The following is a 17,985-nucleotide window of genomic DNA, read 5'->3' as shown; positions in this document are numbered from 1 at the left end:
GAAGAAAAACTTATGTATATTGCCTATGAAATAAACGTATTTATGAAAAAAAAAAAAAAGTAGGAACATCTCTACTTTTATCCGGTGGAATATATATTGCACAAAGTAGCAATTTCCGGCTTCCAATACAAACCGAGACACAAACCTGTTCTAAAGTTGACTCATGAGTTACATGCACACGTATGCTAGTTAAGCGATCCGATACAGCAATTAGAACTCCTCCAAAGCTAGATTTAAGGCTGTTATTTTCGTTCCGGTCACAGTGGAATACGCATTTTGATATAAATATGTTAACAATAAAGCTTTTTCTACGATCACTTTTTCGTATTTTGAAATAGATTAAATATTGTTGGAAATTCAGAAATAAATAGAAATAAGTTTACACTGCGAGGTTTTCTTTGCAAGATTTTGTTGTGCGCACCGTTATGTCTGCTTTCTTCTAATAAATGCTAGCTGTCCTTCAATTCAATTCTGTTATTCAGCTATACTACTGTTCATTATTTTGTATTGATATAGAGCAAATGGTGATGATGAATTAGTTTCAACATAATAAACTCCTCTGGCGCTGTTGAATGAAGAAAAAAAAATGTTAGTATTTTGTACAAGTTTCCATTGATTCATCACTTGCCTTTTTGGACAGTGCTCTCCCATCGATATTGGCGTCTGGTTGTTTTGGTCAACTGTAGAACTAACGTTGAATCTACAAGAAGTGAAAAGATATTCCAAATAACTTTCGCACTGTGTTGTCCAGAAACCGGTGTTGGTAGATATGGTATCGGTGAAGTACGGCAGCACCATCAGATGGCTGCAGCGAGCCGGAACTGTTGCAATTACGATGTTTGGACGGTTGGTTCATAGTATGTGGTTTGACAATTTGTAGTGCATGTAATCGGAAACAAGAAAAAATGAAACTGAACTTGTAATTGAAATGAATTCGCTTCTTGATGAAAAAAAATGCTTAACATGCGCTACAATGGTTTCAAAAGTATTTTTTGGGCTTTGCTCCATCGAATAAAAAAAACAGTTGTCATTGGTTCGTTGAATTTAAACGTACAGACACTGATGATGACGGTTGGTTCTACCTAATCGTAAATTCAAAGTAGTCGAGCAAAAACATCAACATGTTGATCATTCAGAACAGTGGTTGACTATATTTACTAGTAATAAACCCAATTTCTGCGTTTGTATGTGACAATGGATGAAACATGGATCCATCACTTCACTAGGAAATCGAAACGATCAACTGTCTTTGGGAAGGTTATTGCTTCAGTATTTTCGGATCAACTATCTTAAGAAAATGCACCGATTCATAATTCGATGGTTAAATTGGACGATTTACACTTCTTGTTGCCTTGTCGTCCACCAGATCAGGTCCCCAGTGACTACTGACTTCATGCTGATCTTAAAAAAGTCAACCCACATGAAGAAGCAATTGCTGTGTATGAAGCAAATTTTGAAGCACAAGACAAATCCTTCTACAACGGCACGGCATCGAGACATTAATTAATAAAATTAATATTTGACAAAAAATACATCAGTTAGTCACATGACTTATTGAGTAATGTGTTGTAATAGTAGTACAAATTAGTTCGGTCCATTTTCAAAAGATGGTTCTGGCTTTTATGAATATTGTACAGTAACAGCTGATGTTACAGGAGTTTAGACATCTGTCATTATTATTCAATTCATATTGTTTCGAGTGTTTTTTTTTTCAAAAAGTCTTGCTTTTCACTGTGTTAATAATGAGCAATTTTGTGTCAACTGAACAGCATTTGCAGAAAGTTTTAATAATTTGGAAAAAAGTGCAGCTAAAGCTTGTGGATGTTTATGGTGATAATGCTCCAACTAATAAATCATGTAGGGAATGGTTTCGACGTTTCAAGAATATAGATTTCAGCGCTGAAGACAGGCCTCGCTCTTGACAACCAAAAAAATTCGAAGACAAACAGTTGAAGCCGTTACTCGATGAAGATCCGATTCAAACGCAAGAGGAGCTTGCAGAATCATTGGAAGTGACTCAAGAAACAGTTTTTGTACGATTAAAATCTATGGGACTGATTCAAAAATAAGCCAACTGGGTCCTATAGGAACTGAAACCGAGAGACATTGAAAGGTGATTTTTTCACTTGCGAGCTGCTGATTCGAAGGTACCAAAGAAAGGGTTTTTTACATCGAAATGTTACTGGGAAAGAAAAATGGGTATTCTATTTAATACCCCAAGAAGAAAAAATACTACGCTATGTCCGGTCAATTGTTACCATCGACCTCGACATCAACGCCAAAACCGAATATTCGTGGTTAGAAGGTCATACTGTGCTTTTGATGGAACCAAAAGGGTATGCGCTGCTACAACAGGGTGACACTATAACAGGCGGTCGGTACAGGCTGCAATTGAGGTCGAAATACAAGCCAATACATGATAACGTTATTCTCCTGCATAACAACGCTCGGCCCCATATCGCAAAAATCGTGAAAAAATATTTGAAAACGCTCAAATGGGACATTTTGCCGCACCCGCCGTATCCTCCTGACATTACCCCTTCTGATTACTAGTTGCTCCGACGAATGCAGCACGATCTGGAAATTAGAATATTGCCTGAGAGGTTGGAAAAAGTAGTAACTAGCGATGGACGATACTTTGATTAATCTTCAATTTTTTCTTATTTTGAAATAAATGTATTTTTGACCAAAAAAAACGGACCGAATTAATTTACGCTCCCAATAGTACCGACTGATGCTGAAACTCATGCTTCTCGAAAGTATATGGGGCATTCTACGCAAAATCAGCCACCCAATATTTTTTTTCATCTTACTATTTTTTTCGGAAAAGAGCTCGAAAATATTCGACACGTATTTTTTTTATTTCAATATGATATACAGAGTCCGGCACTCGAAGTGTAACCAATTAAAAAGGCCATAAATTCAGTTTGGAAAATTACTTTTACTTAATTCAAAGTACAAAATGTGTAAAAATAATACAAAATTCAGAATCAATTCACTTTTGCTCGATATGACCACCTTTTGCCTTGACTATGGCCTTGAGACGGTCAAAAAACGAATCGCAAGCTGCCCGAATGTGACTTGCAGGTGTATTTTGGCCCACTCGCGGACAATAACTTTTTTCAGCGCCTCGAGACTGGTGTATCTTTTAGTTTGGACTTTGCTCTCCAAAATGGCCCAAAGAGAATAATCCATTGGATTCGCATCTGGTGAATTCGAGAACCATTGTGTGGACGTGATGAAGTTCGGAACGTTGTTTTTCAGCCATTCTTGGTTCACTCGAGCTTTGTGAGACGGTGCCGAGTCCTGCTGAAACGTCCATGGTCTGCCACCGAAATGTTTGTCTGCCCACGGCTTCAAAGCAACCTCCAGAATACTTTCCCGATAATATGTCGCATTTACCTTGACGCCAGGCTCGAAGGTCTGAAGTTGGTTACACTTCGAGTGCCGGACCCTGTATGTAATTTTCGAGATATGATTTTTTTAAGTTTTGCGTTTTCAAAAAAGAGCCTTTTTTCAACAGCCTAGACTGTAAAATCTAATGAAGATACAAAAAATCGTCCAAGATATGAAATGTGCGTCTTTACTTTTGCTTTCAAACAACCTTTATAGTTTATTTAATGAAAAAAGTTAAAAATTATAGACAAATAAAAAAATTCAAACTTGGACCTATTTTTTTCTTTTAAAGTAGGGGCTTACCTCAATCTTGACAAAGTTTTAGAGTGGAAAAATTAATACTTTCGGAGCCGTGAATTTTTCAATCACGACCCGCACGCGCGAAGTGTACCGCAGCGCAACTCACTCTAATACGGGCTTATCTTGTCGACACATGTCGCGCTACTGATCGAATCCTAAGTATATACATACAGTTAAGATTGAGGTGATAAAATGAATTCGAAAATCAAAAATCGTTGCTGCAATCCATTTAACTTCAAGACTCATGTTAGCAAAAATCAAAAACATTCGTTGACTTGGGTTTCTTCTTCCCTTCTTGAGAAAGTCAATTTTTTGCAAGCAAATGATGTTTCGTGTGCACCGTGTAGGCAGAAGGCGAGTAAAATTGGGGTAAATGATTTACGTGAGTATTAAAATAGTGCTAACATACAGTTTTGGAAATGTTGCGAAATGATGCAATTTTCACTATTCAGCTGTGAGGAAAAATTCTGTTGATGCAATAGTGATCACAGGTTATGAATTCTCTAAGACTGATGACAATGATGACATATAAAACGTGCTTAATCCACCTAGCAGTGAGATGATACCTTTTTTTATCAATCCGCATGTGTTTTTTGCATGAATATTCTTCTGTGTTTCAGTTTTCATGACATCATTCTAATGTTCGTCGTTTTAAGTGGCAATTTGAAATTTCGATCACTCATTACTCTATAATGTCGAAACTGCAAATCGGATCGAATTGGAATCTAAAAGTGTAACATTCGATTAAACATTCCATGTATGTCGAAGTAATTTCCACTTTAGAGTTTAGGATAATTTAAGGTACTTCCAGAGCCGGTATTCAGGAACAAGCATAACCCAAACCGATTCGTATGGCCATATGACAAATAAATTGCAATATTTTTGAGTCCAACTTTAAAGCTTTTCGGGATTGTCATCTTCTATATCGCTTTGAATTTTAAAAATTCATCATCTTACAATTCCAGAATCGGAAGGCAGAATGGGATGAAATTGGATTTATTTTAATTTGAACTTTCGTTTCTGAAACTCGATTTTACTTTTTTTGAGAAAACGATTGAGCTTTGAGAAACGATTCGATACTGGAACCGGAATTCGAAATTCGGTGTAGCCAAAGTCAGACAAATTCACCTGAGTAGCTGTATAGTTTACATTTGTTTCAAAATGTTTGAAAATCAATGTAGACATCTTTGAGGAATCGTAGTGCGAATTAAATTTTTGGGTGCCTTCCGAAACGAAAACTGAATACAACAAAAAAATGAAATAAGTTTATTTGGTTATCGACTGTCCAAATCTGCTAACCCGATAAACCTGATTAATTTATGTGAAATAGACATTTTTATACTAATCACCCTGTATCTCCGACACCGAAAGTAAGATCTGACTGAAAAACAAGATGTTTTATAAAATCTTGAAACTTTTCATTTGAATCTTAGATCGGTTCAGCCATCTACGAGAAAAATGAGTTACACAGTATTAATTTCGTTTCACATATCATCCTGTAATTCCGGAACCAGAGGTCGGAACCAAACATAATTCAGGAACCTTGTTTGGGTGTATACGACTTTTCATATGAATCTGAGTTTGTAGAAAACGGTTGAGTCATCTCCGAAAAAAATTGAGTGAAATTATTTGTCACACACGCATTTGCTCATCTCGACGAACTGATTCGAATGGTGTACGGCTGTTATGTTGTTCCAGCATTTATTGCTGTAAGTAGTTTAAAACAATATAATTATGGAATTGCTTTCGACTCGAAAATTCTGCCATCATCTAGTTCATATATTGCATATTCGAATGATTATGTTGCCAAAAACGAACCGTGCTAAAATCGGTCCGAGGCAAAATATCATGCTGTACACAGTCTTTTGGGTACTTAGAAACAAATGTATGTAACAGTATAAAAAATCGTGTTTTATGTTGCTCCCAAGCATTTTTTTGCCAGACAGCGCTCAAAACTTCTACTGCTGGAATAGGGGAAAAGTCGCTTATACAAAAAATTTCGATATCTCCGTTAAAAATGGACGGATTTCAACAATCTATGGCTTTTTGGATTGGTATTACCGTGCGGAATCTAAGTCAGAAAATATATTCTGTTTTCAAGGTCAATTGTGACAGATATTGTCAAAAAACTGAAAATTTTGACATAAAACTACGTATAATTCAAAAAGTAAACATCCGATCTCAAAACCATTCAATAGCGTTCTGGGTGACGGGGAGACCTTTCATTTGCGACTAGTTTGATCAAAATCGGTCCAGCCATCTCTGAGATCTCGACCTCTTAGTTGACAACACATATACAGACACACACACGGACATTTGCTCAGTTCGTCGAGCTGAATCGATTGTATATGACATTCGGCCCTCCGGGCCTCGCAAAATTTTTCTAAAGTTTGAGTGAATTCTATACCTATTGTTTATATTTATAAAAAAGGTAAAAATGGATGTAAGTTTGTATGTTTGTAACGCGATAACTTCGGAACTACACACTTAAAAAAACCCTGTGATTTTACATCTTATTAGATGCACATAAATGGAGCGTCGCAGTTCACACAAATTTTCGCTGAAGAACACTTAATATTGTGTCTAAAACTCCATGCCATAAAAGTCATTGAATAAAGAAAAAAGAATACTGATAGCAACCACCGCGACTTGAACCGAGAATCATTGGATCGCAAGTACGTCTGTTAATCGACTGAGCCACAGAAGCATGCGTCTGCTTGGCTGGTAAAAGGTGCATTTGAATTCATACAGTTGCACCTGCTAGCAGAATTCAAGTTACAGTCGAAACCAGTAAAATTCAAGCTCATCTAACATTAAGTCATTACAAATGAGATTTTCCGTCATTTGACAAATTAGGTATTTATGAATTACATCGTATGACGGATTAAGTCACCTGTAAAATTCAAATTTTTTTTGGTGTGTACTGACCGGATTACCATCAAACTTGGCACAGGTACTTCTTGTATTTCAGAGATGGTTTAGGAAGTATATTTATATGGAAGGGAGCGTAGCAAGTGTCATAAACAAGGGGGGTCATGGAAAAATTCATATAACTTGACAAAAATCGATACATTCTAAAGACCATAGAAACATTTTGCATACCTTAGATATGACTATACGGGGGGTGGATGTAGCAAGTAACTTTAAATAGGGGGGTGTAATGTTTAAAACGGCATAATTCCGAAACTACTGAACGGATTGCCAACAAACTTGGCACAGATACTTCTTGCTCTTCTGTGAAGGTCATAAGGGTATTTTAATAGGGAAGGAAGCGTAGTAAGTGTGCTCAACAGGAGGGGTTATGAAAAAAAAAGACTATTTTGACTAAAATCGATATTTTTTAAGACCATGGAGGCATTTCGCATATAATAGATACGGTAATAGAGTTGGGGGGGGGGGGGGTGTTGGATGTAGCAATTGCCTTTATAAAGGGGGGTGTAATGTTTGTAATGGCATAACTCCGGAACTACTTAACGGATTGCTATCAAACCTGGCACATGTGCTTCTTGCTCTTCAGTTATAAGAAAATTTCCATAGGGGGGGGGGGGAGAGCGTAGCAAGTGTCATCATAAGGTGGGGGGTTCAACAAATAATTCATATAACTTAACTTAGACCACAGAATCATTTTGCATACCTACGGTATGACTATACGGGGGTGGATGTAGCAAGTGTCTTTAAATAGGGGGTGTAATATTTGTAGCGCCATAACTCCGAAAGTACCGTTTTGCTATCGAACCGGATTGCTATCGAACCTGGCACATATACTTCTTGCTCTTCAGAGTTAGTCATTAGAATATTTTTAAGGGGGAGGGAGAGAGAGAGATTAGATTACAGATGGTTATAGGAGCGTAGCAAGTGTCGTTAACAAAGGTGATTATTTAAAACATTATCTAATTTGACGAGAATCGGTACTTTTTGAAGACCATAGATACTTTTTGCACAACTTAGATATGATTATAAGGATAATCGAGGGAGGGAGAGTGTAGTAAGTTCTCAAAAAAGGAGTGTAATGTTTGTAAAGACATAACTCCGGAACTACTACACGGAACTACTATCATTAACAGGGCGAGTCATGGAAAAATTCTTAAAATTTGACTAGAATCGATAATTTTTGAAGACCATGCAAACATTTTCCATACCTTAGATATGATATATATGAGGGTGGATGTAGCAAGTGCCTGTAAAAAGGGGATGTAACGGCATAACTCCGAAACTACTGAACGTATTGCTATCAAATTTGGCACAGATACTTCTTGCTCTCCAGAGATGATCATTAGAAAATTTTCAAAAGGAAGAATGTGTAGCAAGTGTCCTTAACATGGGGGGAGGGGTCAATGAAGAAATTTATATAATTTAAAGAGAATCGACATTTAGACTAGAAGGAGGGATTTTTGAAAATGAATTTTCATCTCCCATTTTTTGTGAAACAAAAAACTGGCAAGAATTTCAAGGTCGTAGAAGATAGTATTGCTGTTGTTAATTTGAATGCAACGCAATTTTCTTTAAATAATTTCAAAAGATCTGGTTCCATTTTACCAAGGAATTCAATGAACTAAAGAAAAACGATCTTTTTCTGTCTATGAACGCGAGTGTTTTTAAGTCTTAGCATAACTACGAAACAACTAAACGAATCGCCACCAAGTTTGGCACATGTACCAAAGAGGGCAATCGATATTTTTTGAAAAGCACAGATACTTTCTACACTACTCTTGGTAAGCATGGAGGAGATCTGTAGTGAGTTCACTGACAAAAAGGAAGTTAAATCAAAATATATTATAAGGTTATTTTAAGGGTGAGGGAGTGTAGCAAGTGCCCCGAACATGGAAAGTGTAAGGGAAAATTGATTGGATTTTACAAAAATTGGTACTTCTTTACGAGTACAGCAAATTTCTAGCAACTAAGTGAGGTTCACAAAAATATTCACAAGAGGAAGGGGGAATGGGTATTCTCAACATTGATCTGAATTGACGAAATTTTACAATCAAGGTGCATTTTTATGTAAATTGAGAAAACTCAGGTATTGTAGATCGGATGTAACGTGAAACGTTAATTCGGGTACGCTACGAACACATACTTTTTGAAACAGAGGTTACTAAGAAGGTATTTATAGAAAGAAATGTGTTTTAAATGTTCCTAATAAAAGGTTCAAACATAAACCAAATGATTATTGAGAGTTCTGAGATGGGACACTGATCATTCGCCATCTGAACATGAACGTAGTATTGTTCAATCGGGTTGCCGTCTAAGTTGTGTTTTATAACAATCAGATTATTTCAATGGGCAGTACAATATCTAGAATTTTTTTCGGGCTTGCTGTCACGAAACATTTCCGAGCAACGCCGGGTAATTCAGCTAGTGTGTCTATATTCAGCGGCTATACAGTAATTCTTACATTTACATACATTGTAACATTGCATTTCTTAAATTTTAAAATTTCGATTGCCTTCGTAGAATGAATCATATTTTCCTTCCGGTTATCAAAAATTTCATACAAAAGATGCAACTAAATCCGAGAGAATTAAGAACTGTTTTGCCAAAAAACTGAAGTATTCGTAAGAAAGCGGATATGATAAACACATCAAGATATTTTGTTACAAAAGTAGGGAATCTCGTGGGAAAAAAATGATTATTGCGATCCCGAGAACAAAAAATAAAAACTATTTTTTTTATAAAACTTTCGATATCTTTATGTTAAAAATCATGAATATTCATATCAATGAATATTCAGAAAATCAATTTTCCCCTGAAATAACAATTAAAGTCAAACAATTTAACACGGTGCACACAAAACATCATTTGCTTGCAAAACATCGAATTTCTAACAATAAACTGTCAAACTTTCGATCAGTGCCGCGACATGTGTCGATAAGTTAAGCCCGTATCCGAGCAAGTTGCGCTGCAGTACGCTCCACTGCTCCGAAAGTATTATTCTTTCCACTCTGAAACTTTGCCAAGATTAAGTTAAGTCCTAAAGGCTTCTTTTTTCAACTAAAAAAAAAATAAGCCCAAGTTTGAAAGTTTTTTATTTGTTTAATAATTTTTAACTTTTTTCATTGAATAAACTATAAAGATTGTTTTACGGAATCGCTTATTTGAAAGCTAAGGAAAAGACGCACATTTCATGTCTTGGGCAAATTTTTGTATCTTTATTAGATTTTACAGTATAGGCTGTTGAAAAAAGGCTCATTTTTGTAAACGCGAAGCTTCAAAAAATCATATATCGAAAATTCCACGTACCATATTGAAATAAAAAAAATACGTGTCAAATATTTTCGAAAATAAAAAATAGTTAGATGAAAAACAAAAAAAAATAGTTAGATGAAAAAAACAATTGTGTGCATGATTTTGCGTGCTAGAAAATTGGAAATAGATAGGTTGCGTGGAAGGCGAGTCTCTATCCCACCGTTTTAACGTTAACAACGTGTATAACGTTAGAAAAAGCTAAGACTATTTTTCGAAAAAGACTGCTTAGGTCAATTCTTACATGTATCATTCTCGCATACTGACTGCCTTCGTCCACCGTTGACATAAAAATCCACATGACCGCATGGTTCGACTTTTCCAAACTCTCCGGAGTTTGTGTGTATCACATCCACAAAATCCGCATCCGAAGGATCCAATTTCCAGCGTCGTGTGGCTGCTAGGAACAGTGGTAGAGCAGGATCGAGACCTACACGACAGAGGTAATTTTTTAAAACTCACCATCACCATCAAGACGTTAGCGAGCCTAACCTGTAATACGAGCGAACTTAACTCCGATTTGTGCTTGCAGCAAGTCACTGGCAAAACTGGGTACGTGAGCTCCGAGGCTGAAACCGATGACGTGAAGATTCTTGATTTTGAACTCGGGGTGATTGGTGTGAAGCTTTTTGAGAAAATCGGCGACACATTTTCCCGCATGCCGCACATTGGAAACAAACGTCGGATAACACCGTAGCTTGGAAAGCTTAAGCCAGTCAATCCTTAGAACGTTCAGTTTGTTTCGTTTCAAATATTCTAAAATTGTCACATGAATTCAAAATTTCGTTCAAACACACTATGATTCCAGAAATATACCTTCAAGAATCAATCTTGTTTCATTCAGATACACACTTTCATCATAACCCGGTATAAGCAATTTGGTTTCGTAGGTTAAATCAATGCTAACTGGGACTGTGGGATTGTAATTATTCAACACAATGGGTGTAATTTCCGCATTTTCACTCGAATAAAACAAAAATTGTATTAAACTTGGCATGCAGGGCTCGCTAAGATAATACTGGCATGAGCCAACTTCACTTCCGGTTGAACGCACGAAGAAAAAAAACATTAATGGTATACAGGCGAGGAATAGCATGCTTTTTCGACCCATTATAATTGTGATTAACTAATCTTACACTGTCAATGTCACAACAACCATTCCCCGAAACCAAATCTTAGCAGCTGCGATAAATCTTTCCTACTGACCCTGCCAAATGCTGTTTCAACCAGGGTGAACGAAAAACTATTTTGCGTGACTAAAATTTGTCGGTTATGCCTGCGATACTTCCTGAATAGCTGAACAGTCGTGCTCGAAGAATCAACATTTGGTTGATAAGTCCAGTAGCAAATCTACGTTTACCGGAGCTCTTTAAAAACTTTGGCGTAGAGGTTAACAGCTTATGGATGCAGTGTCACAACGCATTAAAATGCTAGTCTTATTCAGACAAGGCAGCATATTAACGTGTTTGATTAATCACTCAATTTACCACTAATGACGCATATGATTTGATGTACATATCGCCATTTATTCGGGCGCAATTTCGACATATAAAAAACCAGACCCCAACGTTATCCTTTTCGTTGTTTGTTACTTTGGGGAGGTTTAACAGTTACAAAATGGCGAATTTTTTTCGTGCAAAATCGCAGTTTCCACTTTGAACAACCACCAAAAATTCAATACAATAAAAAAAATCAAACAGAAACGTTGGGGTCTAGAAAAACTTCTACTCTAACTTTGCAGCTTTGATTTGTTGCCTTCTGATTAGTCTGCACTGAGATACAGTGGACACCGCATATCGTGATTTTTAAGAAGCGTCCTCAAAAATATCTCTTCACCGACTCACTTCTCAATATTGTTCCACGAAAAAATTACAAAATGTTTTTTACATACGGTACATTTTTCCCACATTCAAAACGAGAGAACCGTAAATAAATTTATAATTCATGCTAGTGTGTGGTTGATCCGAATGTCACTATGCCGATATCCAGCTTTCGGTTCCAGAAGTACCGGCAAGAATAATCAAATATGATAAAATGGAGCTCACTTTACGTTCTCACATATGATTGAATAGATTTTCACTAAATTAAATTCAAATGTAGTGTATCAATGTAGTAGTATTATGAAACAGAAATTTTCAAAAGTGTTTTGTGAATTTTTCAAATTGTAGTATTTCTGGGAATTTCTGCTGTAATATACAGGTAAAAATGGGAAAATGAGAAAGGCATCATTACACCACTAGGTGGATAAAAACAGGTTTTTTGTTACATATCACCCTGTAATTCCGGAACCGGAAGTCGGATCGGGATAAAATTCAATAACGATCTGTGGGACCGTAAGACCTTTCATTTCATTCAAAGTTTGTGAAAATCGGTTCAGCCATCTCTGATAAAATCGTATGAGAAAGGCAAAAATGACGATCAGTTGTTCATAGATGGATATGGATAGATTCCCATCGGGGCCAGCACTTGAAGAACGTTCCAACTTAGCACATACTAGACTCACTGTAGCAGCCGTGATAGCGAACAGGAACATTATCGGCAGCCAAAGATATTTCTTGATCAGTTAGGATTTCTTCGTTGGAAACACTACTAAAATGTTCGCGAAACAAATTGCATATTTCAAGCGATCTGGTAGCTTCAACGCCATCGAGTAACATAAGAGTTGGTAGTCCTGATTCCTTCCTCTGCTAGTTGACGTCATTCCAAACGAATTTAGGGTTAGATTTTAGGATAAGTTGAAAAAAGAGCTTTGTTCAACCGTTTGTAGCGATTGTTTCGATAAACATAATATGATCTGAGACGTTATAAAGGACATTTTACATAATTTTCAAAGCTTAATGTTTTGCACTTTTAAACCGTTTCAGAGTAAAATTTGACCAAGGAGGTTGATAAGGTTTACGATCAGTGTTGGTGATTGCCGAAAATTTTACAGAAGCTGCTATATTGTATACAACATTTACAATCCGGTAGAAGATGCTACAAGAAATCGAGTCTCTCAATTCCGTGGGAGAATTTAGCTACATTTCATCGCTCCACTTCATACTCTGAGTATTTCACGCCCTTAAACAAAATTTACAGGCTGATAATGATCGTTGCTGTGTGGAATTTCCCGAGAGAGAATCGCAAGTTGACAATTATCGCAGTAAATCGAATCGATGATTCAACTTGTTGATTCTCATACTAGGTTGCAATATTTCAAAACCCTTGTGTGGAGCATTCACAGACATTTTCATAGACACAACTTATACAAGGGTTATATGCACATAGTTACAATAAGCGGTAATACCATAATCAATACAGCTAATAGCATGCTGGGCTTTATTAAACGCTTCAGTCATAACTTTCAGGACCCATACACAATTAAATTATTATACACTACATATGTCAGACCTATTTTGGAATATTGCAGCCTAGTATGGAATCCATCCAAATTATTCACGAAGAACGAATTGAATCTATTCAAAAACAATTTCTTTTATATGCACTTCGTAAATTAAACTGGACAGCATTTCCTCTACCATCATATGAAGCACGCTGCATGCTCATCAATATTCAAACACTTAAAGAACGCCGCGACCTTGCAATGCTTTATTTTATCAGCGACATTATTTCTCAACGCATTCAATCACCTTCTTCATTATCGCAACTAAATTTTTATACACCGAGCCGTCAACTACGAACCAGGAAATTATTTTTAGAAAGAAACACTAGAACAAATTATGTAAAATATAGCCCAATCAATCGTATAATGCGCCACTACAATCAATATTGCCAACATCTTGACCTTTGCATGTCCAAAAATGAAATGAAATTCCAGCTTAGTCGTAGAAATAATGCGTAGTATCTAAGTAAACATTGTAAAACATTTCTATGTAGTCTACATTTGGTTGACGAAATAAATAAATAAGTAAAATGATTCTATCTCAATTATCAACTGCCTGTAAAGAATCGGATCGCGAAACGAGATTAAGTGACCGTTTGTTGCTTCAGAGAGAATCCCCACAGCAGCGTGCTAACCTTTGATTTTCAGAAATGTCATCGAGAGAAATTCGCTCTCGCACTGGTGTCGATTCTATGTTCAATGAGCCATGCCGTTGCCAGTGAGCGTTCTCTGATACGATAAAAGCCATCCTTGCTTACGATGAGTTCTTTTAGGTACTAATTGGTCAATAACAAATAACACAATGTTCGTCCAGCAGAGTTACAGAGTCAAATACGTCAATATTTGAAAAAAGAGAACTCCACTTGAGGTTATGAAAGAATTGATTCATTGATGCGAAATTCCTCTTCTTGAAATCATAATAGATTTCTTCAGTAACCGCCTCGAATGCAAAAGATTCGCTATCACTATGTGAATTAAGTTCAAATTTTCATATCATATAAAACAAGTGAAAAGTGAACATTACTAATCATGAAGTTATCCAAAATTGAACAGTGGTGTATTTATTAGAAATAGTCATCATGTTTCAAGACCAATCAATTAGTTAATATTCAGAAACGGAAATGTTTCCTAAAAAGGAAATTGAATTTATTTTTTAATAGAAAAAACAATATATATTGGACACAAACCATTGAATAAAAAAATCAAATATCAAGTACTGAAGATAACCTAATTTGAACTTTCACCAAACTGAAGCTCTCGTTAGGACTTCTAACCCTCTGCACGGGTTTCCTCTGCCTGAGCACAATATTACGACTTACCCAGAACTTCAGTCATTAACCAACATCAATAAAGCTGTTTCCGTGACCAGTGGATTTCTTTGGCAGTAACTAAACTGCTAGTAACACGAACCCACTTCCCACATAGTCCCACTGGGGTAAGCCCGAATCGCCTTGTTGGTGCTGTTTACTTCCCAAGTTTCGGTAATTAAATGGCAACTACGGTTTCGACAATCGTGTTTCTGTTATTTCATTACCGTTGGTTGCACTAGCGAGCGTCATTTTCTGGCGTTACGAGAAATTTACTATTTACTGTCTTGAGTGAAATTCTTAAAGTAAGTTGAATTTGTAACTGCTGTAATTAAAAGCACATTTTAGTACCGCAACCGTTTTGCCATCTCGCATAATCGACTAGATCGGGTTGCTGTCGTTAATATAAATAATATTAGTTATATTGAAATATTCAAATGTAGTTATTATTCTTGGTTTGCCATTTTCAGATAGAAAGGTTATGCAATCACTTGAAAAACCGACTAGTGAAAATTGATCCGGAGGGCCAAGTGTCATATATCATTGTGTGTGTATGTGTTAAATAATCTCACTAGGTTTGCTCGGAGTTGGCTGAACCGATTTTGACAAACTTAGATTCAAATGAAAGGTCTCACGGTCTCATGCGAAATTCCTGAATTTCATTCGGATCCGACTTCCGGTTCCGGACTTATAGGGTAAAATGTGTTCAATACTGTACACCGCCACTTAAACAGGTGAAACAAAAACCGTCTTCTTGTCCAGTTTTTCACATAGCTTACCATAGTGAACAGCTTTTTGGCAATATTAACATGTGGCCAGCTGATTGTCATTGGACACAAGTTACTTGCACGGGATTCTTGTATCTTAACCGAAAATCACATAAGAAGGTATAGGCCTCTTCAAAGCGCATGCATAACAAACGTACGCTATTTAGAATACCGGGGCAAAAGTTGTTCCACTTTTCTTTTTCGAAAGAGAGAATCTCTCCGTATTGGGACATAGTTTTTCGAATATAAGGATCGATGACGCTTGAGGGGAGATCATGCACAAGCATTTCTATAGTACTATCTTCCGTATATACTGGTATGTTGTGCTTGCTATTTTTAAGCTGGATATAAACAACATTATTGGTCTTATAGCATTAAAGCAAATGCACACGTTAAATATCAATATGCATTTGCTCTTTAAGCAAACCTTCAAGTTCTAATATCGGAGGTCGAATTTTGCACTGCTTGATGTCAACAATAAGTGTATTCTTTCGTAGCGACAGTCGCTTTTGTACGTTTGGTTCACTCATTTCGAGGTCTTTCTTTTTGTTTTATCGACTGACTTGGATGAGATGTGAAAGCGAACTGTTATTATTCTTTATTAGTGAATTTTCATTTAAAAAAAGATCGAGTTGTTTCTGAGGTATGGTTGCTCGAAGTGGGACATGTTATTTCGGTTAGAGGTAAATGGCATGTATTGTAGAGCCTCAGGAGTAGATTCAGGTACGAACCCGTTTACATGAGAAGCTCCCCTTAACTGAAGACACGGTTAGTAGCATGAGTTAATGTGGGTTGTTGTACTTGCAGTTTCACAGAAGCAACTGAACTGGCAGGTATGCTTTAGCTAGAATACATTTAATAGAGGTTTTCAATCAGAATATAGTGCATACTCATTTTCTCTTCAACTTAAACGAAACGGGAAAAATTGGGTTTTACCCCGCTGGAAATCACGGTGTTCGGCTATCGGTGGAGTGATTTTTACCATGCGATAACGTACAACTGCAGAGTAATTATTGTAATCATTGAATGTAAAATGTTTCTCGCAGTTTACATTATAGTTCAGTATCGTTTCTTCAATCGGTCAGAATGTGACAGAAACTAAAACCTATATGAATAATGCAGGAAGCGGATGTTGTAGTTGGTTGTTACATTGCGATAGGAAACTTGACCGTGAAGGAATTGTGGAGAACAATCCAAATTATATAATTCAAGAAAAAAATAGAATGAAACTATTAAAAACCAACCAAGTGGTTATTTCTCTTAACGCTTGCTGTATAGCAGGTTCCATTCAAAATTACCAAACAAAATTTTATTCATGATAAGCGAAACTAGAATATATGAGATTTGAGGCTTGGATGTTTATTCAAATTAATGTTGGAAAATACAGCACTCGGGTTCCCAGAAGCAACAAATGACACGATGCAGCCTAATTGATTGATTAATTTTCTATCATTTTTTTAAACATCAAGTCGGATGGCACCTGTCAATTTTTTACAGTGATTTCTGCAAACAAAAGCAACGGTGTGGTTTAATTATTTTCTATCATCAAATTTTAGACATGGTAATTCATTACCTCGGACTGTTTTGTTGAAGCATTCACTATAATCCGAATGATGAATGGCAACATAGTCGAGTGTACTCAAAGGAATATTATTTGAATTAATATGACTGCAGTTGATTGATGTTGTTGTAGAGTTTATGTATTGTGATAATAAAACTCACCTGGGAAACAATGGCACATTCTGCATAGTTGGAAATCTAAAGCTTGAAATAATGGGTTATATTTACCCGATCATATATAATAAATTTGAATGAAATGAGTAGATTAATTAAATTTGCCTTCAGGCTGTTTCCATGTTTGTAAAAATTGGCCTACGTACAACGCATCATTCAATACTGTTCAAACTGTGTCAGGCTCAAGTACAAGTTTTTGTGCCATTTCTAGCATTCATTTTGTAGAATTTGTCCTTCTATTTCAACTGACTTGGCAGCCGATTCATTTCATACGGTGCTATGATCCTACGATCCTAGGGCTCGAACATGCTACGACTGGTTTGTAGGAGCAACGCCAACTGGTGCACTTCCCAGTTCCTACTTATAACAAATAAATTTGTATGAAACGAACGCGTAGGCTTTTCATTACACACAACTAGAATGCTATTTCATCGACTTATTCTAGCTTTTGTGCTAATACACTAGATGCTTTACTTAAAACTCCGTTCTCATTTTCACGGTTTTTATCAAAAGGTCAAAGAAACTGCGAACAAATGAAAATTTCGAAAAAAAACCACCAGACGAAATTTTCTCCTTACCGTGGAGATGTTCTACCAACTAAGCTACTCTGTTACATGTGGAAGCACGTTGTCTGAAGGCAACCCGATTGAGAAGCTCGAAACACGTGCATGATAGTGGTAATTTGAAGGGGAAATTTATACAACCTTAGATCCAAATGAACGGTCCTTCTTATAGTCCTTTACAAAAAAAATCGAAACTGGACTCAAAACTACACCAATCGGTAGCGATTATTAGTAAGCAACCAAACAAACCGATTCCGGCTATCCTGGCTCCCGGTTTTAGATTAACGACGGGATAT

General features: G+C 36.5%; 1 protein-coding gene across 1 annotated transcript; it reads right to left on the bottom strand.

Moving 5' to 3' along the window:
• Positions 1-474: 474 nt before the first annotated feature.
• On the bottom strand, positions 475-17,133 carry LOC131433844 (endothelial lipase-like). Its single transcript, XM_058600450.1, has 6 exons — positions 17,115-17,133; positions 10,753-10,848; positions 10,429-10,692; positions 10,181-10,366; positions 629-821; positions 475-565 (listed from the first exon to the last, which is right to left on the bottom strand). The coding sequence occupies exons 1-6, from the start codon at positions 17,131-17,133 to the stop codon at positions 475-477; spliced, it is 849 nt and encodes a 282-aa protein (XP_058456433.1).
• Between the last annotated feature and the right edge of the window lie 852 nt (positions 17,134-17,985).

This window comes from Malaya genurostris, chromosome 3, assembly GCF_030247185.1.
Source record: "Malaya genurostris strain Urasoe2022 chromosome 3, Malgen_1.1, whole genome shotgun sequence".
Taxonomy (NCBI): Eukaryota; Metazoa; Arthropoda; class Insecta; order Diptera; family Culicidae; genus Malaya; species Malaya genurostris.
This window is presented reverse-complemented; position numbering and strand designations above follow the sequence as displayed.